Below are 22411 nucleotides of genomic sequence, written 5' to 3' on the forward strand. Positions count from 1 at the left end.
AAATACGAGGATGGAACAACATGAATAAAACCAAAACACCGGACCAACGGCGAGGGAAAGAAGAGAAATCGCGACAAGGAAAGGCGCTATACAATTAGGCAGTATGGAAGAGAAGCCATTCCCGCTCTAAGACGTCAACTGATTTATTGCGCTCACTAATACGCCAGTAGAACCGAGGCTATGTAGGCTTGATGGGCCCAAGAAGATTAGGGGTCATGTCTTGTCATCAATGTCGTCTCCATTCGAGAGTCTGGTCACCCATTGCAGCCACTCTTCATTTGGAGGAGGGAAAGGCCTAGCGAAGACATGGCCAGGTGGCTGCGTCAAAGCGTTCTCCTTCCGTTTCTCGATCGTGCACCGACGTAGCAGTATGGTTCAAACTCAGATAAAAGGAGAGGGTCCATATGGTCAAGGTGCTTATTCTGATGGCAGCGTAAGGGCGATATGGAGTGAGGTAAATAGGAAAACAGGAGGAAGTGCAGAGGTAAGCCATCATAATAGCACCGAAAGATTTCAGGATTGGGATGCATTGTTGCGGGCAGCAGCGCGGACGGGCTCGAAGTATGGGTGTGCCATCGCCTCTTGGGCAGTCAGGCGTTCCTAGTAGCGAGGGTTAGCAGGTGATATACAGATTGGAATTTGGCATAACATACGGCATGATCATAGCGCAGGAGCTTATCGAGGAAATCGATTGCCTCGTCGCTGACGAAGCGCTGGTTTTCAGCGGTGACAAACGAGTGCCAGGGCTTCCGGGGAAAACGGGAGAGGATCTCGTCGTACTGTGGGTCAAGCTCGATGTCGTACTTGTCCAGGTACTCAAAGAGCTCCTCGGTTCCAAGGACCTTGGCGATTTTCACCAATTGGTCTGAGTTGCTGTTGCCGTGGAAGAAAGGCTCTTTGCGGAAGATCATCGAGGCAAACATCGCACCGAGCGACCACATGTCCAGAGAGTAGTCATACTCTTGGAAGTCGACCAACAGCTCAGGGCCCTTGAAATACCGAGAGGCCACACGGACGTTGTACTCGGTGCCCTTGTGGTAGAACTCCGCCAAACCCCAATCGATCAAACGCAGCTAGAGAAAGGTCAGAATAGAAAGATATTGCCTGATATTATATAATGGGACGAACCTTGCGCTTCTCGTGATCAATCATAACGTTGTGAGGCTTCACGTCTCGGTGCATGATACCCTTGCTGTGACAGAAATCAAGTGCTTTGAGCAGCTCATTAACGTAGAAGCGCACGTCATAATCCGTAAAGCGGGGGTAGAGTGTCCGGAAATCGGTATTGTTGACGGCTTCAAAGACAAGACTAGGAGTCTTGCTTTGGTTATCGCGCACTACATCCAGCAATGCGACAACGTTAGGGCCTCCAGCGAGGTTCTGGAGAATCTTGATCTCTCGCTTGATCTTCTTCTTCTTGACAGGCTTGAGAACCTTGATGACACATTTTTGATAGTTGACGACATTGATGCCCTCAAACACCTCAGAATATTTTCCTCGGCCTAAAATAGAAGGGGTCAGCTGGAAGTCGATCAGAGGAACCCCACATGTCCGGCATGGGCGCAGGTGATGCCACCATTCTCCGGGGTCGGGATGGCTCCAATCAGATTCATCGTACCTATCTTGCGAACAATCTCGTAGTTCTCCAGCACGCCCCAGGAAATATTGACACTGTCATAGTCCCAGTAGGACCGAGGCATGTGCTCGTTGACATCGGCATAAACGCGCGCCATGATAACCGCAGATGGCTTCCGAGTCCGCCCACAATCGAAATCTGATACGGCGGGGTTTTGGGTGGGGGTCGCGACCGGACGACTAGGGAGAGAAGGGTCGCGATGTGAGGAAAATCAGAAAATAGAGAAATGGAAGGCCCAGCAACTGACCAGCTCGAACGTAGCCGTTCGATCGATCCGTCCTGGAAGCAATGAGATATGGAGGGGGAGATATTATTATGAGAGCGAGATCTCCTGTTCCGCCTTGTCACGGGATTGCTATGTGGAGAGCAGTCTGAAAGCAGTTAGGCTGTGGGCTGCGGAGAAAGGTTCCTCCGGGCTAATTTTGGGTTGCCTGTTTCGGACAATTTCGTGACCTGGATTTCTTTACTGCAAGATCTCCAGCTTGAAGTCTGGCTACCGCTGCCTATTTATTTTGCAAGGGCCCGAGACATCATGTTTTATGATCTCAACGTCCCATATAGCCCGGATGACCCAGAGGTGCCCCACACCTTAAATTTCCTGGCTGAACGTAAGTCATTCTGCAAGCCCTAATCTCACATGGATATCTCTAGACCACATGAGGTACTGACCTGACTCTCAAGTTGGTTACACTACCATCGCTTTATCTCAAACAATCACTGGGAAGCTTCCCCCCAGCCTCACACCGCCACCTCTTCCTTCGAACCCGCCTAAATCCCTCCAGTTATTGACCCGCCTGAACTTGACCCTCTCAGACCCCGCCCAGAACCAACGTCTGAACAATTTGACTCAGGCATACGATTTGGTCGCGCTTCGACCTACAAATGAAAAGGCTCTCCTCAATGCCTGTACCAACTTGGAATGCGATGTGATCTCACTTGATCTGTCGGTGCGCCTTCCATACCACTTCAAATTTAAGATGTTGTCCGCCGCGGTGTCACGTGGTGTTCGTCTGGAGATATCCTATGGTCCAGGGGTCACGGGCAGTGGTGTGGATGCTCGCCGAAATCTTATTGGGAATGCTATGGCCTTGATTCGAGCGACACGCGGTCGCGGTATTATCGTGTCAAGTGAGGCTCGGAGGGCGTTGAACCTGCGAGCTCCGTGGGATGTGATCAATTTAACATGCGTCTGGGGTCTGTCACAAGAACGCGGCAAGGAGGCGATCTGCGAAGAGGCGCGGAAGGTTACTGCGCTAGCTAAGCTGAAACGAAGCAGCTGGCGCGGTATCGTTGACATTGTTCACGGCGGGGAAAAAGCCAATCCAGAGAACACCGCATCGAACCAAAAAAGCACAGAGAAGTCCCAGCAGGATAAAGGCACTGATAATTTGAAGAGAAAGGCATCTATCGGCTCCGAGGCTGTTGCCGAAGAAGCTGAAAAGCCCATTTCGAAACGAGAAATGAAACGACGAGCGAAAAAGGTTCGTCTGGAGTCACGGGGACCAGATGCAAGCTGATCATCATAACATGCCTTTTCTGTTTATTGACATGAACCGTTGTGGACGGAATTCGCGCACTGGTTCCTTTCCCGAGCAGCGATGGGTCCTGCGATTACATTGCTAGCGTTTTGCCAGCAGCGCGAAGCTCTGCTGTCTACCTCAACATGAGCTTAATATGCAAAATTCTTGACCGACGCTAGCCGCCGAGGCTAGGTGATCGTTGGCCGAATTGAAGAGGGGGTCCACGCTCTAACCACAAGATGCATTTTCTCTGCCATTCGCCCAGAAAGTTTGAGAGGCTCGAATGAAATTGGGTGATAATCTTGATATGGAAGTTTGCGGGTATATGCTGCAAACAATCTTCGTGGCAGGAGCTTCTTAGAGATCCTCCGGGGATCATCTGGTTAATACCCTTGGACAACAATAATCAGCACCATTGCGACGTTGTACATTAACTATTTGTTCTATATCCAATGCCTTGAGCGAAATACATATCTTTGTTTCGCTTCTCAATCCATACCTAGCCTAGGATATATAGCACCTGAGGACGTACAATTGATAGTACATACAGTACCACGAAACAACATTGGTAGCCATTCATATTTTCCGCTGTAGGACTTATTCAACAAATTTCATTCATTCAAATGTCATGGAGCTGGATGGAGCCTCAGAAGTATACACAAACGCCCTCGAGTAATGTACAAGCCAATTTACAAATGAGGTCAACTTTAAATTGGGAGTATCGAAGACAGTTCGAAAGGAAAAGAGAGTTTTTGAAATGCGTTAGATCTTGTTTGAACTCCATTTACCCCTGCAAAAGAGATAAGTCTCAATTAGACCGGGGTGGATGGATCTCATTTCTCAACTCCTGGCGTACACTTGTCGCCAATTCAATTGTCTCGCGAGGGAGGCCAGCCAGCTGGGCAACCTTTAATGCGTGTGACTCGCGGTTGACGCCTTTGCGAAGACGATGAACAAAGGAGAAGGAACCAGAGCTTGTCTCTTTCACATCGGTACAGTATCTCTCCAGGTGTTCAAACTTCTCTGTCATGTCTGCTAAGCCGTGAAAGTGTGTAGCAAAGAGTGTACGGGACTGATTATGGTAGTGCAAGTGGTGAAGACAAGCAAAGCTGACAGCCGTTCCGTCCTCGGGAGTGGTGCCCCGGCCCACTTCGTCCATGATCACAAAGGACCGTGGGGTAGCCTGCTTCAAAATAGTAGCAGTCTCGAGCATTTCTACCATGAATGTCGACTGATCACGGAAGAGGTCATCCGCTGCTCCGATGCGACTAAAGATCTGGTCCACGATACCTATCTCGGCGTATGCTGCAGGGACATATGAACCCACCTGCGCGAGGATGGTAATCAAAGCATTCTGGCGCAGAAATGTGCTTTTACCTGCCATGTTTGGACCAGTTATGAGCCAGATCCGTTCCTGATCACCGAGGAAGCAGTCGTTGCTCACGAAGGATCTGCCCTTCTCCTCCAAGCCGAGTTTCACTGTCGGATGTCTTCCTCCCACGATCTTGTGAGTGGTCCCGTCGTTGAGAATAGGCCGAACCATTTGCTGTTCCTGAGCAAGCGTGGCAAAGGAACAGGCAACATCCAGCTCATCCATGACAGCTGCATTGCGGCGGATTTTAACAAGGTTCAGAATCACTTCACGACGTAGACGTTCAAAGATTGCCTGTTCTTCTTGGCGAATGCGGACTGTGACACGGTCCAATTTATTTCCTAGTTCTGTCCATGCCGGGAGATAAAAGGAGCGGGTTGATTTGGTTGACGAGACATTTCGAGTCACTCCTAACTCTTCAAGAGACGCCTGTGAAATTTTGGCTCCCTTAACGTGGCAAATGTGACCCAAACCAGGAGTCCACTTCAAATTCAAGGCTGGAGATCCTACATATTCGCGAAGCCGTTTGATCAATGCGACTTTGTCATCCAACAACCCTTCTAGCTCCGTATGAAGAGCGTTCAGCCCTTCACTCGCATTACGTCTCATGATCCATGTCTCGATCAACCCAGCTTCCGGCTCGGCTGCCGTCTTGTCACCCTTCTTGGCTTTGACTTTCTTGGGCAATGACTCCAAATCAGTCGAAGTGCCTTCATTTATGGTAACCTCCTGTGCCAAGCTGGCTGCTTCAGCAGCGGTGCTATCCTGAATACGCTGCTGCTGAAGAAGGCCCTCTTCATCAATGGCGGCCAGAATTTTGTCGGCAAGGGCAGTGGGTCCTTCAAGATAAAGGCGTGAAATCATTGATGTGAGACTGATTTTGGCATCCGATGCATTTTCAGGCAGCAGTCGTGCATAGTCAGAAAGGACTTGTTTCACACCCTTAGAGGCTTCGATGGCTCGTGAAAGGCAGATCAAATCATCCGGGTCTCCCTTACCCATCGCAAATTTCTGTACTAATCGTTGGGAGTCATAGCTGCGTTTTAGCAATTGCATTACGCTGTATCGTAGGTCCTCGCTTTCGATAAAAATTGAGACAAGGTCAAGCCGCTCATTAATGGCCGTAAGTGACGTGGATGGAGAAGCTTCGCAAGACAAGTCAGCAGTGGAAAAGTTAGATAGGCTTTCAAAAACCCACTGAGTCGATCGCGCAGAAGACGGGCACCACTCTTGGTAGAAGTCCTGCGCACCGCGTGAAGCAAACTTCCCTTCCCAAACCCATCTCGTGCGGTTTCTAACATCTCAAGTCCTCTCAAGCTATTGCGGTCAATACTCATTGACTCATCCAGATGTCTCCGACGGGGCGGCTGGAGTTTGAGATTCGATCCTTGCAGTTGCACTCGAATATATTCCAATAGGCTATACCCCGCGGCTACTTCTTCTGGAGTAAAGGTTGCATGCGTATCTTCTGGGATTGGAGATTCGAGCATTGAACTCCATTCTGACATTGGTGCAAATGTTTCAGGATATCGAAAGAAGGTAACAAGACGATGCTCATGTCCAACGAGCTGCTGCAACTCTTGCCCGATAAGATCTTGGACATTCTGGTCAACAAGGATTTCACGAGCTCCGATCCTGGCAATGGCAGATGGAAGCGTCTGTGCTGTTGTCAGTTGAGTAAAGAAGTCTCCTGTTGACAGGTCCAACCAAGACAACCCTACACGCTGCGGCACGGAGGACAATACATGTTGAGAGGACTCAGGGTCAACATGTTGGTTTAATTGGACTTTCAAATCAGGAATATCTAGATATATGGCCAACAAAAAATTGTTTTCGGAAGGGTCAATGAACTTTTCATCGATCAAGGTGCCTGGGGTGACGATCCTGGCCACTTTTCGATCGAATAGTAAGCCTCCTGATCGAGCTTTGTCTTCCGCCTCGTGAGCAAACTCCTCACTGATAGCGACGTATTTGTTAAGGTCCTGAACAAGGATTTTGAGGAAACGATCTAATTGGAAAAAGGGAAATCCAGCCATGGGAACTGGTCCGGCGCTGGTTCTTTTAGTCGCGAGTTTCAAACTAAGCAACGGCGCAAACTCTTCGGCTTGTTCAAAGTAAAGCTATATAAGATTATTAGCAAACTTTGTCTATCTGTATTTAGACTGAAAATACCTCGTAGAAGCCCCCGACTCTAGTCAGGATCACACAGTTCTTGAATTTCTGCATATTATTGCGGTGTCCTTGGACTACAGTCGGGTAGCGGGGAGCATCATCAACCCCATCATCATAAGTGTCCAACTTGATCACACCCTGCGGGAGGTCTTGTAACTTCACAGTGGCCTGAGTTTTGGCACCCTTCCGAATTCGAGATTGCGTCGCGCTGATAGATACGCGTGGGTGTAGTATAGCGCGACGCGCATGGTGACATATGGTTCGATGAAAATGGCATTTGTAGGCTGATACACGACAAATGTGTGCTGCTCCTACTAGCTGGCGTGAAAAAGGCGTCAATTGAGTTAACCGTAAGATTGGAGGCCCAACTATGCGCATTGTTACGGCGCATGTAGAGAGGTCATCGTCTGGAGAGCGGCAGAACTAAGAAGCTCCCCTCTCTTCCGCCTTCGCCACCGAAATCTTCCCGAGCTGCTTCTCCTTGGCTTGAACCCAACACGAAACCTTGGCCTTCATTTCTCCCTCCTATTCAAGTCCTCTCACTTGCGGCCGGAGGATGAGCCAGGTTTGTGAGACCCTTTGAATTTTCTCAATTCCTCCTTTTTGACGTGCGGCGTGGACGTCTTTTAGATCGGCGCAATCAAGCCGTTTTGAGTCGCGCGACTTACTCATTTTCTCTTTTCTTCTCTAATCTTCTTAACGACACACCTCCTACACCACCAAGATGGCGGACCAAAATATCTCTCAGTATAAGTATTCGGCGATGTCCAACCTGGTTCTCCAGGCGGACCGTCGTTTCATCAGCCGAACCAACGATGAGGCTACCGGAGACCCCGAGTCTCTCGCAGGCCGTATTGGAATCCGAGAGATGGGCTCCCGCATAGCACGCGACGATGCACCAAAGTCGAAAAAGAAGGCCGGTCCGACCGAAATCGAACGGGGTGCGATCCACGAAGGCGAAGACGTGTTGTCCCGGGAGCAGAAAAAGCGCGGACGCGGCCAACCAGCACAATTACGAGGCCAAGGTATTCTCTCAGCTGCCGATGCTCTCATCGAAGGCTTGAAATACCGCCCACGAACACCTGCGACTCGAGCAACTTACGACCTTATTCTCACAATCACCGGAAGCCACCTTGGCGACGTGCCCCACGAGGTCGTGCGAAGTGCCGCCGATGCCGTTTTGGAATACCTCAAGGATGAAAATCTGAAGGATTTTGACAAGAAGAAGGAAATTGACGATCTTATGGGTAGTTCTATGAATCCGAAAGAGTTCAACGAGCTTGTGAACCTTGGTAAGAAAATTACAGACTACGAGGCACAAGATGAGGACGAGGATATGGATGGCGGCTTCGACGATGCAGATGCGGAACTCGATGAACGCCAAGGTGTTGCCGTTGTCTTTGACGAAGAAGACGAAGACGAAGAGCGTATAGGCACCGTTGACGAAATCCGAGACGAGGACAGCGACGAGGACGAAGCCGACGACCAAGAACAAGCCGACATCGATCAATCAGCCCAAGACCTGGATGACGGTGACGAAATGATTATTGATGGGGGTCTCGATCGTGATAATAAGGCTGGTGACAAAGCTGGGCTACATGTTTCTGCTCGCGAGATCGACGCCTACTGGCTACAACGGCAAATCGGTGCGTTGTATTCAGATGCCCATGTCCAACAAGAGAAGACCCAACAAGCGCTGGAGGTTCTTGGCGGTCAGGCAGAGGATGGATCTGAACGAGCTCTTCGTGATGTTGAAAACGACCTGATGGAGCTTTTCGACTATGAGCATGCGGAGGTTGTCGCCAAGTTGGTGACAAACCGCGACAAAGTCGTCTGGGCTACTCGCTGGAGACAAGTTGCCGAAGATGCTGATGCGCGCAATCTTGTCGAAAGTCAAATGGTCGAGGCTGGTCACCGCAGTATTCTGGATGAAATCCGCGGAAAGTCAGCACGTGATGATCTCGCTGATCGCCCAGAGAAGAAGATGAAGCTGGATCTGATGGATGTTGATGTTCCATCAGCGCCAACACAAGAGGAGAAGCCAGCTACTGACGGTGGTTTGGTCGGCGGTCTGCAGCCCAAGAAGCTTATCAACCTTGAGAATTTGGTTTTCCACCAGGGCAATCACCTCATGACCAATCCTAATGTTAAGCTTCCTCAGGGATCAACAAAGCGCACTTTCAAGGGTTACGAGGAGATTCATGTTCCGCCGCCCAAGGCCAAGCGGGATGCTGGGGAGAAGAATATACCGACCACCGAGTTGCCTGACTGGGCTCGCGTTGGATTTGGAAGCTCCAAGGAGCTGAACCGTGTACAGACAAAGTGTTACCCTTCAGCCTTCCACGATGACGGCAATCTTCTCGTCTGTGCCCCCACGGGTTCTGGAAAAACCAACGTTGCTATGCTAACTATCCTGCGGGAAATTGGCAAACATCGCAATGCGGAAACTGGAGAGATCATGCTGGATGATTTCAAGATCATCTATATCTCCCCTCTCAAAGCTCTGGTCCAAGAGCAAGTTGGAAACCTTGGTAAACGTCTCGAGCCATACGGTATCCGGGTGTCCGAGCTCACTGGTGATCGTCAGCTCACCAAGCAGCAAATCGCTGACACTCAGGTCATTGTCACCACTCCCGAAAAGTACGACGTTATCACCAGAAAGGCATCCGAAACCAGCTACACTAATCTGGTCCGTCTTATTGTCATTGACGAGATTCACCTTCTACACGATGATCGTGGTCCTGTCCTTGAGAGCATTGTCAGTCGCACGATTCGCCGTGTGGAGCAAACTGGTGATCCTGTCCGAATTGTTGGTCTCAGTGCTACCCTTCCCAACTACCGCGATGTTGGAAACTTTCTGCGCGCGGATCCTGAAAAGGGAGTCTTTCATTTTGATGGCTCATACCGTCCTTGCCCCTTGAAGCAGGAGTTCATCGGTGTTACAGACAAAAAGGCAATTAAGCAGCTCAAGACAATGAACGACATTTGCTACAACAAGGTTCTGGAGCAAGTTGGTCAACGTCGCAACCAGATGCTTATCTTCGTCCACTCAAGAAAGGAAACCGCGAAGACAGCCAAATATATCAGGGACAAGGCCATTGAAATGGAAACAATTGGACAAATCCTTCGCAGTGATGCTGCTAGCCGTGCCATTCTTTCGGAGGAGGCCGAGTCTGTTGATGATGCCTCCCTTAAGGATCTTATGCCTTATGGTCTGGGTATTCATCACGCTGGTTTGAGTCTTGCGGATCGTGATTCTGTCCAGGCACTTTTTGCCGACGGTAGCATTCAGGTCCTTGTGTGTACTGCCACTCTGGCTTGGGGTGTCAACCTCCCTGCGCACACTGTCATTATCAAGGGAACACAAGTCTACTCTCCTGAGAAGGGTAGCTGGGTTGAGCTGAGTCCACAGGATGTTCTGCAGATGCTCGGACGTGCTGGTCGACCTCAATACGACACTTTTGGAGAGGGTATTATCATCACTTCTCAATCCGAGATCCAATACTACCTTTCCCTCATGAACATGCAGTTGCCAATTGAATCTCAACTCATGAGCAAGCTTGCAGACAACCTCAACGCTGAAATCGTTTTGGGCAACGTTCGTACTCGAGATGAAGGTGTAGAATGGTTAGGCTACACATACCTCTATGTTCGGATGCTTCGTTCGCCTGGCTTGTACAGCGTGGGCACGGACTACGAGAATGATGATGCTTTGGAACAGAAACGGGTTGATCTTATTCACTCCGCTGCTGCTGTCCTTGAGAAAGCTGGACTGGTCAAGTACGAGAAGAAGACAGGGCGGCTCCAGGCAACTGAGCTGGGTCGGATTTCTTCGCACTACTACATTGGCCACAACTCCATGCTCACTTACTCCCAGCACCTTCAGCCATCAATTACGACCATCGAGCTGTTCCGAATTTTTGCCCTAAGTGACGAATTTAAGTACATCCCTGTTCGCCAAGACGAGAAATTGGAGTTGGGCAAGCTTTTGGGTCGAGTACCGGTCCCTGTCAAGGAGACAATTGATGAGCCTCACGCGAAGATCAACGTTCTGCTCCAGGCCTATATTTCTCGACTGAAGCTGGATGGATTGGCCCTAATGGCCGACATGGTTTACGTCACACAATCCGCTGGTCGTATCATCCGAGCTATTTTCGAAATCTGCTTGAAAAAGGGATGGACATCTGTGGCCAAGACTGCGCTTGACCTCTGTAAGATGGCTGAGAAGCGAATGTGGCCTACAATGTCCCCTCTGCGCCAATTCCCTACCTGCCCTAGGGACATTCTGCAGAAAGCCGAACGGATCGACGTGCCTTGGTCCAGTTACTTTGACTTGGATCCGCCTCGCATGGGTGAGCTTCTTGGTATGCCCAAGGCTGGACGCGTTGTTTGTGATCTTGTCTCCAAGTTCCCGCGACTTGAAGTTCAGGCTCAGGTTCAGCCAATCACCCGCTCCCTGCTTCGTGTCGAGTTAACTCTCACTCCTAACTTTGTCTGGGATGATGCCATTCACGGCAATGCTCAAGATTTCTGGATCTTGGTGGAAGACTGCGATGGCGAGGAGATCTTGTTCCATGATCGTTTCCTCCTGCGCCGTGAATTTGCCCAGGCCGAGATGAACGAGCACCTTGTTGAATTTACTGTTCCCATCTCGGAGCCAATGCCCCCCAACTACTTCATCTCATTGGTCTCCGATCGCTGGATGCACTCCGAGACAAAGATCGCTGTGTCTTTCCAAAAGCTGGTTCTTCCGGAACGATTCCCTCCTCACACTCCCTTGTTGGATATGCAGCGTGCACCTGTCAAGGCCTTGAAGCGCGAGGAGTACCAGAAGCTCTATCCCGACTGGGAGCACTTCAATAAGATTCAAACACAGGTCTTCAAATCTGTCTTTGATTCGGATGACAATGTCTTTATTGGTGCACCAACAGGCAGTGGTAAGACGGTCTGCGCTGAGTTGGCTCTCCTTCGCCACTGGTCAACTGGAAACACCGGCCGCGCAGTCTACATTGCTCCCTTCCAAGAGCTTGTCGATTCGCGCCTCGCCGATTGGCAGAAGCGTTTGAGCGGCCTTGGTGGTGGAAAAACTCTTGTCAAGCTTACTGGGGAGACCACCGCTGACTTGAAGCTTCTTGAAAGAGCCGACCTTGTTCTCGCCACACCCGTCCAATGGGACGTGCTATCTCGACAATGGCAGAGACGTAAGAACGTGCAAACAGTGCAGTTGTTTATTGCTGATGAGCTTCACATGCTGGGAGGTTACGGCGGTTATGTCTACGAGGTCGTCGTTTCCCGTATGCACTACGTTGCTCTCCAGACCGAGAATGCCATGCGTATTGTCGGACTAAGTGTGCCACTTGCCAATGCTCGTGACATTGGAGAGTGGATTGGTGCTAATAAGCACACCATCTTCAACTTCAGTCCCAACGCTCGACCAATTCCCCTGGAACTTCACATCCAATCCTTCACCATTCCTCACTTTCCCTCTTTGATGCTTGCGATGTCCCGACCAGCTTATCAATCAATTTTATCACTGTCGCCCGACAAGCCCGCTTTGATTTTCGTGCCCAGCCGAAAACAGACCCGGTCCACGGCCGTGGATCTTTTGGCTGCTTGTGGTATGGATGATGATGAAGACCGATTCCTGAATGCGGATGTCGAGGAGCTGGCGCCTCTTCTCAGCCGAATCCAAGAGCAGACGCTTGCCGCCTCGCTGTCTCATGGAATTGGATATTACCACGAGGCATTGAGCACTACTGACAAGCGTATTGTTTCTCACCTGTTCAGCATTGGTGCCATCCAGGTGCTTCTAGCTTCGCGCGATTGCTGCTGGGAACTGGAAGTGACTGCTCATCTGGTGATCGTCATGAACACTCAGTTCTTTGATGGTCGCGAACATCGTTACATTGATTACCCCATTAGCGAGATTCTTCAGATGTTTGGTAAGGCTTCTCGGCCGGGTCAAGACAAGATTGGCCGTGGTGTTCTGATGGTGCCTGCTGTTAAGCGTGAGTACTATAAGAAGTTCTTAAGCGAGGCCCTGCCGGTAGAGAGTCACTTGCAAATGTATCTTCACGATGCCTTTGTCACCGAGGCTAGTACCAAGACCATCGCTTCTACTCAGGATGCGGTGGATTGGATGACCTACACATATTTCTACCGCCGTCTGCTGGCCAATCCCAGCTTTTACGGTCTCGGGGATGTGAGTCATGAGGGACTCAGTACGTTCCTGTCTGAGCTTGTTGAGAACACATTGAAGGAGTTGTCTGAGGCCAAGATCATTGACCTGGACGAGGATGATGACAGTGTCTCTCCTCTCAACGCAGCCATGATCAGTGCTTACTACAATATTTCCTTCATCACCATGCAAACCTTCTTGTTGTCCCTCTCGGCTCGCACAAAGCTTAAGGGTATTCTGGAGATTGTCACTTCCGCCACCGAATTCGAGTCCATTCAAATGCGTCGTCATGAGGAGCATATCCTCCGCCGAGTCTACGACCGTTGCCCAGTCAAGATGTCGGAGGCTGCTTTTGACTCTCCCCACTTCAAGGCATTTGTATTGCTTCAGGCTCACTTCTCCCGCATGCAATTGCCAATTGATCTCGCCAAGGATCAGGAGGATATCATTCGCAAAGTCCTCAACCTACTCAGTGCCTGTGTGGATGTGCTTTCCTCCGAAGGCCATCTCAACGCCATGAACGCCATGGAGTTGTCGCAGATGCTAGTCCAGGCCATGTGGGACCGGGATAGCCCCCTTAAGCAGATTCCCCACTTCTCCCCTGAAGTTATTGAAGCTGCCAAGGAATTCAAGTACGTCCACGTCTTCCCTACATTTGTTTCCCCAACAGCTACTAATATTGATTTTGTACACAGTATCAATGATATCTTTGAGTTTATGGATGCCATGGATCCCTCGGAGAACAAGGACTATGCAGCTCTGGTCAAGCGTCTGGGTTTGAACAACAAGCAATTAGCGCAAGCGGCAGCTTTTACCAACGAGAAGTACCCCAACATCGAGCTGGACTTTGAGGTTGAAGATCCCGAGAACATCACATCCGGCGACCCTGCCTACCTCAAGGTCAAGATTGAACGGGAGGTGGAAGAGGACGAGGAGCCTGATACCGTCGTCCACGCCCCCTTCTATCCCAGTCAGAAGATGGAGAACTGGTGGCTTGTGGTCGGTGATGAGAAAACTAAGAACTTGCTGGCCATCAAGCGTGTCACGATTGGTCGCAAGTTAGAATTGCGCCTGGAATATGTGGTGCCCACGCCTGGTGAACACGAGCTCACTCTCTACCTCATGAGTGACAGTTACGTCGGCGTGGATCAGGCCCCCACATTCACCGTCACAGCAGCTGAGGGAATGGACGAAGATGAGAGCGAAGAGGAAGAAGAGTAAATGGTCTGTTATTTTTGTTGTTTGTAATAATAGTTTCTCACTATTTGTTCTGGGAGCTTTATCGGAAATAAAAGGTGTTATTTTCTTCAGTTAAGATCCACAAGTACTAGATCCATCAACTAAATCGCAAATCCCGTAGATCAGTGGCGTGACCCCGCAAATAGTCACGTTGCAACCCCAACCCCTTTGCTCTCCTCACCTTTCCCTTTTATCTCACCGTAACTCAATCTCTCTCCATAATAACATTTCTAACTTTCCTGCACCTTCTTGCTCTTTCACATAGAATCCTTGAAATTGAAACCCTCTCTAATTACCATTCTGAGTGAACTTGGGAAGCTCCAGTCCATTGAAAAGCTCCCTTGATAGCCACGATCTACCTATCTTATCGCAGCTCATCATACCCAGGTGATGGCTATCCGCTCCATGAAATTCACACCCGAGTGAGTCATTCTTGAATGCCAAACCATCTTTGTGGTATCATGCCCAAGGATCGTATCAGAATAGCTGCTCTCTCTTGGGGAAAATATAATTAACCACCCTCAGGGTCCTCCTTGGCGCGCCGAGGCGATCCTCGGCTGTTCCTAACGCGGCCGGCACCCTCGCCGTCTACACCCAGACATCTTACTCCTTCGAGTCACATTCCAAGACCAACGAGATCCGAGTCATTGAAATTCAAAGTGGTCGATCTGCCCTCATTACAAATGACCCCGGCGCCAGCAATCCCCAGTGGCTGGGTACTGATGATCAGCTGGTTTGGCTGAAGACTAAGACCAACGGCAATACTAGCTTCATTGTCGGCGATGTGCGTGAAGCTGATAAGACATACACTGCGGGTACTGTTCCGGGTCCGGTCTCAGATCTGAAGGTCACCGTCATTGAGCCCGGCAAGATCGGCTTTGCTGTTAGCGGCAAGGCCAACCAGGACGGTTCCCTGTATAACCCCCACGATGCAAAGAAATCCTACACAACGGGTCGCCTTTATACTTCTCTTTTCGTTCGACATTGGGATTCCTATGTTGAGCCCCAGAAGAATTCGATTTTCTATGGAATCCTGGAGCAAACTCCCTTGTCGCCTGCCCGTAGACTGGCAGGGAAATACTCGGTGTCTGGTCTCACGAACCTAATCTCAGTGTCTGGACTGACAGGCGTTGAGTCTCCGATCCCACCATTCGGGGGTACCAGTGACTTTGATATCAGCCCATCTGCCATTGTTTTCATTGCCAAAGACCCCGGTCTTAACCCAGCAACACACACCGCCTGTTCCTGCTACTATGCGCCCATGTTTTCCTGGACTAGCATGAGCATTCCTGATATCAAGACTTGCAAAGTAACTGGTTTGCGAGGAGCAATGTCCTCGCCCGTTCTGTCCTCCGACGGGAGTTCCATTGCTTTGCTGGCCATGCAACAAGATGGGTACGAATCTGACAAGAATCGAATTTTGTACGTTCCTAACCCATGGAATGGCGAAATGATCGAAGTGTTCGAGTCCGGTGATGGCAAGGGGCTTTGGGACCTGAGTCCCTCTGCTATCTCGTTTGCCCATGATGACAAATCGCTGCTCATCCAGGCTGAGGAAATTGGACGTGGAGTCCTCTATCAACTTCCTTTGCAGAACATCCGGCAGGCCAAGCCTGATTCTTTACAGAGACTCACCCGGTCTGGATACGTGAATGATGTGGTTCCTGCGGCTGCGGGTTCCTCCAGCCTATTCATCTCTAGCAACAGCCTGGTGGACAACAGCGTATGGTCTATCATCGACCCGGCAAGCCCTGACGTAGTTCAAGTCGTATCGTCGAGTGGCCGAGGAGGGTCTGCCTTTGGCCTTTCGCCAACCCAGGTAGATGAGATTTGGTTCCAAGGAGCGGAGAATCACCCAGTTCATGCTTGGGTTGTGAAGCCGTCTGATTTCAAGCCGGGTGAGAAGTACCCTTTAGCCTATCTTATCCACGGTGGCCCCCAGGGAGCATGGAATGACCAATGGAGTACCCGCTGGAATCCTGCCGTCTTCGCGGAGCAAGGGTATGTTGTTATTACACCCAATCCAACGGGTAGCACTGGATACGGTCAGCCGTTTACAGATGGGATCACTGGCCAATGGGGAGGCCGACCTTATGAAGATCTGGTCAAGGGCTTCGAATACATCGAACAGAACCTCACATATGTTGACACTACTCGAGCTGTTGCCCTGGGTGCCTCATATGGTGGATACATGATGAACTGGATACAAGGCCATCCTCTTGGGCGCAAGTTCAAAGCACTGGTCACTCATGATGGTGTTTTCAGCATGACATCCCAACTGGCTAGCGAAGAGCAATATTTCCCTCTACATGACCTTCAGGGACCGATCTGGAAACGGCCCGAGAATTGGGCCAAGTGGGATCCATCGCGCTTCACCGCGAACTGGCAAACACCACACCTTATTATTCACAACGAGCTTGATTACCGACTGACGATCGCTGAAGGCCTGGCTGCATTCAACGTGTTGCAGATGCGCGGTATCGAAAGTGCCTTCTTGACCTTCCCTGATGAGAATCATTGGGTCCTGAATCCTGAAAATTCTCTCATGTGGCACAAAACTGTGTTGAACTGGATCAACAAGCACGCTGGTTTGCCTGCAGTTTCAGATGAACCAGATCTGTCAGCCATGAACACTCTGGCTCTCTAATCACTTCGCGTACTGGCCACGCGCTAACTTGGTGTGTATGAAACACGCTGACGAAGGCCTGTGATAATCTTGTGGCGCTAGCTCCATTGTGGTTTGGTCAGATTTAGAACAAAGGGTGGGATCGGCTTCTTTGAGGCTTTCTCGTTGAATGGCTACAAAGCGCTATTCCGGGGCGTTTCATCTCTTTGTTCATATAATTGCCATTATCACGAACGGATGCCGCAAACTACAAAAGAGTGGCTTCGGTTAGCTTGAAAGTTCGGGTTTTCTCTCATTAGCACTTCGGTAATCTAGCGAATCTATTCTATCTCATTCATATATCATCATCTTTTCCTTGAAGTTTTTCTCGTTGTAATATGATCATGCCTGCAACCCCGAGTTCTCCTCGCCAAAACAGCCGGCCTGTCACTGGTTTCAGGTTCACCGGAAAAACACAAATTTCAACTCCGCGGCCTTTATCTCATCCTGACTTTGCTCCTGTCCTCGAATACCTCGGGCAGAAATTGCATCCTCTTGTCAGCTGCACCACTGCCCAAATCTCTCTAGATTTCCCTCCGACTATGCTTTCTTACCATCTACTCACAAACACTCAGCTCGATGACCTCGCACAGTATTTCCACCAGACTTCACCTCCTGTACCAGAAACCTACATGTACCCATCTCCAATCCAGAACCCATGGGTTGGTATTGAGGCCCAGAGGGATGTCGATCTCGAGACCAAGCGTCGCCGCTTTGGACACTTTATCGGGCTGCGAGGCTGTGATCCTCCAGTGGCGGAGCAGACCTCATCCTTAGAGCCATGCCAGATAGATCTTGGAACAATGGCACCGATCACGGTTGATGAGTCTATATCAAATCTCATTGCTCCGAGTATGGAGGGTCAGAGTGTATGGGAGATGCTGTTATTTATGGAAAGAGAGTGGTATGCGGCTCTGGCACAAGCGCAAGCTGAGCAGTATCACTCGTTTGGGTGGAAATAAGTCTGGGGATCAGGTAGCTTTGGCTCTTTGTTCGTGTCTTTTACAGGCTGGGGTCGGTCTTTTAGCGACTGGTGTTTGTCTTTGGAATATTGTCGACGCTTGGCTTCGGGGTAAAGAGGAATTGGTGCCAGTATTTATCCTTATCCTTTATCCCCTCTTAACCTAGTCCCTAATTCATACTAATAGAAGAACGTCTGCTTTGAGGTTTGATCCAAAATTGCCTTAAGACGGGACTTTCCCCGCGAGTGTTTAGCCGCGACGGCTAAAAGCAGTAGCAATGTGGCTATATAACATCAACCTCAAGCCTCGTATTCGAATCCTAAATTCAGATAAATCTTTCCACTTCCAAGAGATCTATTCTCAAAATGTCTCCGAAGCCCCTCGTCACACACCTCTATACCGCAGACCCTTCCGCCCATGTCTTCAACAACAAACTCTACATCTATCCCTCCCATGACCGGGAAACAGATATCCAATTCAACGACAATGGAGATCAATACGACATGAACGACTACCACGTCTTCTCCATGGACTCACCAACAGGCCCGGTAACAGACCATGGCATCGTTCTCTCGGCCAACGACGTCAAATGGGTATCAAAGCAGATGTGGGCACCAGACGCCGCGACAAAGAACGGCAAATATTATTTATATTTCCCTGCACGCGACAAGGAAGGGATCTTTCGCATTGGCGTCGCTGTTTCGTCTAGGCCTGAAGGTCCTTTTGAGCCGGAGGATAGCTTCATCTCTGGAAGTTACAGTATTGATCCTGCTTCTTTTGTGGATGAGGATGGAGAGGGATATTTGTATTTTGGCGGGTTGTGGGGTGGTCAGTTGCAATGCTGGAGCAAAAATGATGCTGGTGGTGAGAATGAGATGAACGGGTTGGTCTTTGACGCCTCGAAATCTGGCCCTCAGGAACCTTCTGGTGAAGGGGTTGTGGCTCTTTGTCCGCGTGTTGCGCAGCTGTCGGATGATATGCTTTCGTTCGCGGGACCACCGCGCGAGCTGCAGATCTTGGCTCCGGAGACTGGGGAGTTGATTCAGGCGGATGATCATGATCGACGCTTCTTTGAGGCTGCGTGGATGCATAAGTATAACGGGACTTATTATTTCTCTTATTCGACTGGGGACTCGCATTATCTGGTTTATGCGACGGGGTCTTCGCCTTTGGGACCATTTACGTATCAAGGCCGGATCTTGGAGCCGGTGCTTGGGTGGACGACGCACCATTCTATTGTTGAGTTTCAAGGAAAGTGGTATTTGTTTTACCATGATTGTGAGTTGTCGAAGGGGGTGGATCACTTGAGATCCGTTAAGATGAGGGAGATTGTTTATGATGAAGAGGGGAAGATCCATCTGGCTGAGAGTGTATAATCATTATGCTATATAGTACCCGGAAGATCGCGATAAATAGTTTATCTAATCATTTGGATGTTCTTCAGTGTCCCATTCCCTTGTCGAAGTTTTCCTGTACGATCTTCCAGTATCGCTCACGACTGCGGATCCGGCATGACTTTCCATACTTGATCATCACCAGGAATACGGCTGCGCAGGCCATGCCAACAAAGGCAGCAGACACAAAGCAGTTCTGGTACCCAAGGTTATCAATCCAGGGCGTGATACTATCATATGTAAGCTACTGTTTTTACTAGCACTGCCAGACCTTGACTTACCCATAACCAATGGCAAAGGACATGGTGTTTCGCACCAAGATGATAGTAGCCATAGCCACTCCACTTAATTCGCGGTAACTGTCAACCATGTAGTTCACACTAAGTGTGATACCACAGGTGTTGGTAAAAGCAAGCATGCACATAGCCACGATAAGACCAAACCAGTGTACTTCGTGAGCGGCACCAACTCCCCAGAGCAAGAGAGACCCTGGTACGAGGAGTAGGCACGCAATAAAAGGCCACAGACGATGTTCTGCTTCCATAACTCCATTATTGCGACGGGCAAGTTTGATGGTCAGCCAATCGCTGAATCTTCCGGTGAAGATTGATCTAGGGATTGTTAGTTATACGGCCCTTGAGATAATTTGATAAGGAACTCACCCGATTGCTACGCCAAGACAGCAGGCCAAGTAGCTCAGACCGACCATAGAGGAGCTGACTCGTTAGCTAGCTTTCGTAAATCGTTCAGAACAGACCTACCCAAAATTATATGGAGTTCCACCCAAGATGATAGATGCGGTGCCGTTGAGAATATTGAACAGAACCAGATACGATCCGTACGAGAATCTAGTATAGTATTAGCATCAGATCTTCCTCATGTCCACGAATACCCAACATACCCGGCGTAGAAAATAACCGGCCAGGACAGGAAGTACAGACTCTGCCAGAGTCGTCGGAACATGGTATTGTGCTTCTGTTTAGGACCCAAAAGAGACAATTGTTGCCAGTATGTCTTCTTGGAATATACTACACCAGTTTCCGTCTCCGTAGCGGGAACAGGTTGGTCAGACACTGGAGCCTTCTCGGGATCCTCGCTGTGGGAGCTGTGTGAAGAGCCCACCCGCACATTGGCGACAGTGGCATCTTGAATGCTATCTTCACGAACATAGTTTGTTTCCTCCATGAAGAAAAAGAGAAAGATCATAGCGCATCCACAGAAGATGCTAGGCCAATAGAAAACCCATTGCCAACCCTGGTACTGGGCAATGAAACCGCAGATCACGGGGGCGAAATAGTTGCTACCAGCCAGGAAGAAGGCATATAAGCCCATATATGTTCCACGCTCGTGGGTAAAGTACTATCACTGATTAGAGACGGTTGACTTGCCCAAAATTTCAAGCGTCTTACCACATCGGTGACTGTAATTTCTGGAAGAGCCTCAATGGGGGCAGTGAAAAAGCCTTGAAGAACGCAGCGCGCGATCCACTGGCCATATGTTTTGGCATAGGGCCTAGATCAGATAAGTCAATATACCATCTCAAGTGGGAGGACTCAGTGTGGAGAAATCCTACCCCCACATCGTTGTACCCTGCAGCTTATCAGTACGTCAACTTTGGTATCCACCCGATGTGACTTACCAAAATCCCCGCCAATGACAGAAGATATGTCAACCGCTTTCCATACTGCATTGCAAAAGGCTGCCAGAACAGCAAGCCCCATCCTGCTAATAGGAACAAATATCCCGTGCCTTCATTCAGGGTGTCGACTGATAATCCGGTCTCTTCGGACAGCTGCGTGAGGACTGAATAAACGACCGAGCAAGCGATACCGGAGAACAATGTGTAGCTGAACAAAGATTGGTCAGTGAGGTATCTGGCTTATTGTTTCCCTTCTACTTACACGCTCACGGAGACCGTCGACATCAACTTCCTCCGTGGGCTCCAGTTCAGTGGGTCATCTGGATGAGCAGAGGGGGTGGGGATCAGCACAATGTCCCTGTCTCCACTCTCTAAATGCTGTGTATGTAGCACATGCTGCACATCGACTAGTGTCACCGTGCCTGGGATGGCCGTGTTGTCTATTACCGGTGCCATGATGTATATGTTCTAACAAGGGATGCAAGAGGGAAGAATGGGCGATCAAAGCACTATTTGAGCCCACAGCATGATAAGAAGCCGGCGGGGTTGCCGATGCGAGGGGAATCGGCAAAGGTCAGATAAAGTAACTGTATGACAAGGTAGATGCAGGTCGGAAGGGTTCCGCTTGGAAGATAGATATGTCTGGCGATAAGCTGCGCCGTCAGAATTGGAGCCGGTTCAACCTTCCCCGCACTTTTGGGTGTAGTTCAGCGGATCTTTGCCGCTTTGGTGGAATATCACAAAGACAGCCTGGGCGGAGAGTAGGTTACTTACTCCAAAGGGAAACTTATCTCGGAGGAGGTGGATCACAGTGATAGAGAAGAAGGATTGAAGCAATGAACCTTGATCTATGCTTGCAATGCTTATCTCTGAGATAAGATAACACCTTGGCCAATTAGACTTATTTCCAACTATATCTGCTATTCACAGGGAGCTTTGGGATGAGTATATAACATGTACCCTCAGCCATTGAGTTTGGTGTCAGGTTGCTTGATGGCAGATAAAGGCTATGTAACCCGTATTTTCATACCGTTACAGCCTCTGGGTCCTTCATGCATACTTATATTACTTCCAAGCTTAGCGTGCTACCATATAGTCTGTCAATAGCTTAGTTTTAAAAGCAGTAAATAGAGATAGTGCCACTGCTAGAAGCTCTCCTCAGTGTACATTGGTATCCAATTTATGAAATCCATAATCCAGACTATAGCCATTTCCCCCGCTCTAGCGGGAAATAGTCCGCCAGTAGCTCGTATTAAATCAGCCTATAAGCACTCAACCCCCAATTTACGTAAAAGGGGAGAACCGCCATAGATCAGCCGCCATTTGTCGTATCCCGGTTGTTTAGGGGGAATTCCGAGGTCTTCCATTGATCTAGGTGCCTACAGATTGAGCTATAGAATTATGCCAATGTCAAGCTAGAATTGATATGAATGCATATTTACTACCTATGGAATATGCAAACCTAAACACATGTTTCACCAAATTAACTCTATGCCAGAGATACACCCAAAGCCCAGCTATACTGTACAAATCGCCAAAAGAAGATACAGATCGCGCACAAGATGTCCAGCGGAGCCTGCCGAGTACTGAGAATGGGGGAATTGAACGGAAGAAGACAGAAATCCAAGCATCCG

The 22411-nt window shown here is 49.5% G+C and overlaps 8 protein-coding genes across 8 annotated transcripts; 5 read left to right on the forward strand and 3 right to left on the reverse strand.

The window, feature by feature from the left end:
* Positions 1–513: 513 nt before the first annotated feature.
* Positions 514–1733, reverse strand: N7484_010598 (casein kinase II subunit alpha/alpha'; the record flags this gene model as incomplete). The annotated part of the gene is made up of 4 exons (XM_057120985.1): positions 514–600; positions 654–1073; positions 1129–1502; positions 1619–1733. The coding sequence occupies 4 exons, from the start codon at positions 1731–1733 to the stop codon at positions 514–516; spliced, it is 996 nt and encodes a 331-aa protein (XP_056966739.1).
* A 435-nt stretch (positions 1734–2168) lies between these two features.
* Positions 2169–3153, forward strand: N7484_010599 (ribonuclease P subunit p30 family protein; the record flags this gene model as incomplete). Its single annotated transcript, XM_057120986.1, has 2 exons — positions 2169–2244; positions 2318–3153. 2 exons carry the CDS (start codon positions 2169–2171, stop codon positions 3151–3153), a joined length of 912 nt encoding a protein of 303 aa, XP_056966740.1.
* An 811-nt stretch (positions 3154–3964) lies between these two features.
* Positions 3965–7078, reverse strand: N7484_010600 (mismatch repair ATPase MSH1; the record flags this gene model as incomplete). Its single annotated transcript, XM_057120987.1, has 3 exons — positions 3965–5673; positions 5727–6648; positions 6701–7078. 3 exons carry the CDS (start codon positions 7076–7078, stop codon positions 3965–3967), a joined length of 3009 nt encoding a protein of 1002 aa, XP_056966741.1.
* Positions 7079–7424: 346 nt separating this feature from the next.
* N7484_010601 (ATP-dependent RNA helicase BRR2) lies at positions 7425–14099 on the forward strand (the record flags this gene model as incomplete). The annotated part of the gene is made up of 1 exon (XM_057120988.1): positions 7425–14099. The coding sequence occupies one exon, from the start codon at positions 7425–7427 to the stop codon at positions 14097–14099; it is 6675 nt and encodes a 2224-aa protein (XP_056966742.1).
* Positions 14100–14507: 408 nt separating this feature from the next.
* On the forward strand, positions 14508–16764 carry N7484_010602 (oligopeptidase family protein; the record flags this gene model as incomplete). The annotated part of the gene is made up of 2 exons (XM_057120989.1): positions 14508–14539; positions 14643–16764. 2 exons carry the CDS (start codon positions 14508–14510, stop codon positions 16762–16764), a joined length of 2154 nt encoding a protein of 717 aa, XP_056966743.1.
* A 362-nt stretch (positions 16765–17126) lies between these two features.
* Positions 17127–17744, forward strand: N7484_010603 (uncharacterized protein; the record flags this gene model as incomplete). Its single annotated transcript, XM_057120990.1, has 1 exon — positions 17127–17744. The coding sequence occupies one exon, from the start codon at positions 17127–17129 to the stop codon at positions 17742–17744; it is 618 nt and encodes a 205-aa protein (XP_056966744.1).
* A 365-nt stretch (positions 17745–18109) lies between these two features.
* Positions 18110–19120, forward strand: N7484_010604 (glycoside hydrolase family 43 protein; the record flags this gene model as incomplete). The annotated part of the gene is made up of 1 exon (XM_057120991.1): positions 18110–19120. One exon carries the CDS (start codon positions 18110–18112, stop codon positions 19118–19120), a length of 1011 nt encoding a protein of 336 aa, XP_056966745.1.
* Positions 19121–19184: 64 nt separating this feature from the next.
* On the reverse strand, positions 19185–21233 carry N7484_010605 (putative MFS transporter; the record flags this gene model as incomplete). Its single annotated transcript, XM_057120992.1, has 9 exons — positions 19185–19368; positions 19420–19749; positions 19801–19854; positions 19900–19986; positions 20040–20497; positions 20548–20650; positions 20712–20728; positions 20778–20985; positions 21040–21233. 9 exons carry the CDS (start codon positions 21231–21233, stop codon positions 19185–19187), a joined length of 1635 nt encoding a protein of 544 aa, XP_056966746.1.
* Positions 21234–22411: the final 1178 nt, after the last annotated feature.

Source organism: Penicillium longicatenatum (assembly GCF_028827895.1).
Source record: "Penicillium longicatenatum strain IBT 33135 chromosome Unknown contig_7_segment0_segment0, whole genome shotgun sequence".
NCBI classification, from domain to species: Eukaryota; Fungi; Ascomycota; class Eurotiomycetes; order Eurotiales; family Aspergillaceae; genus Penicillium; species Penicillium longicatenatum.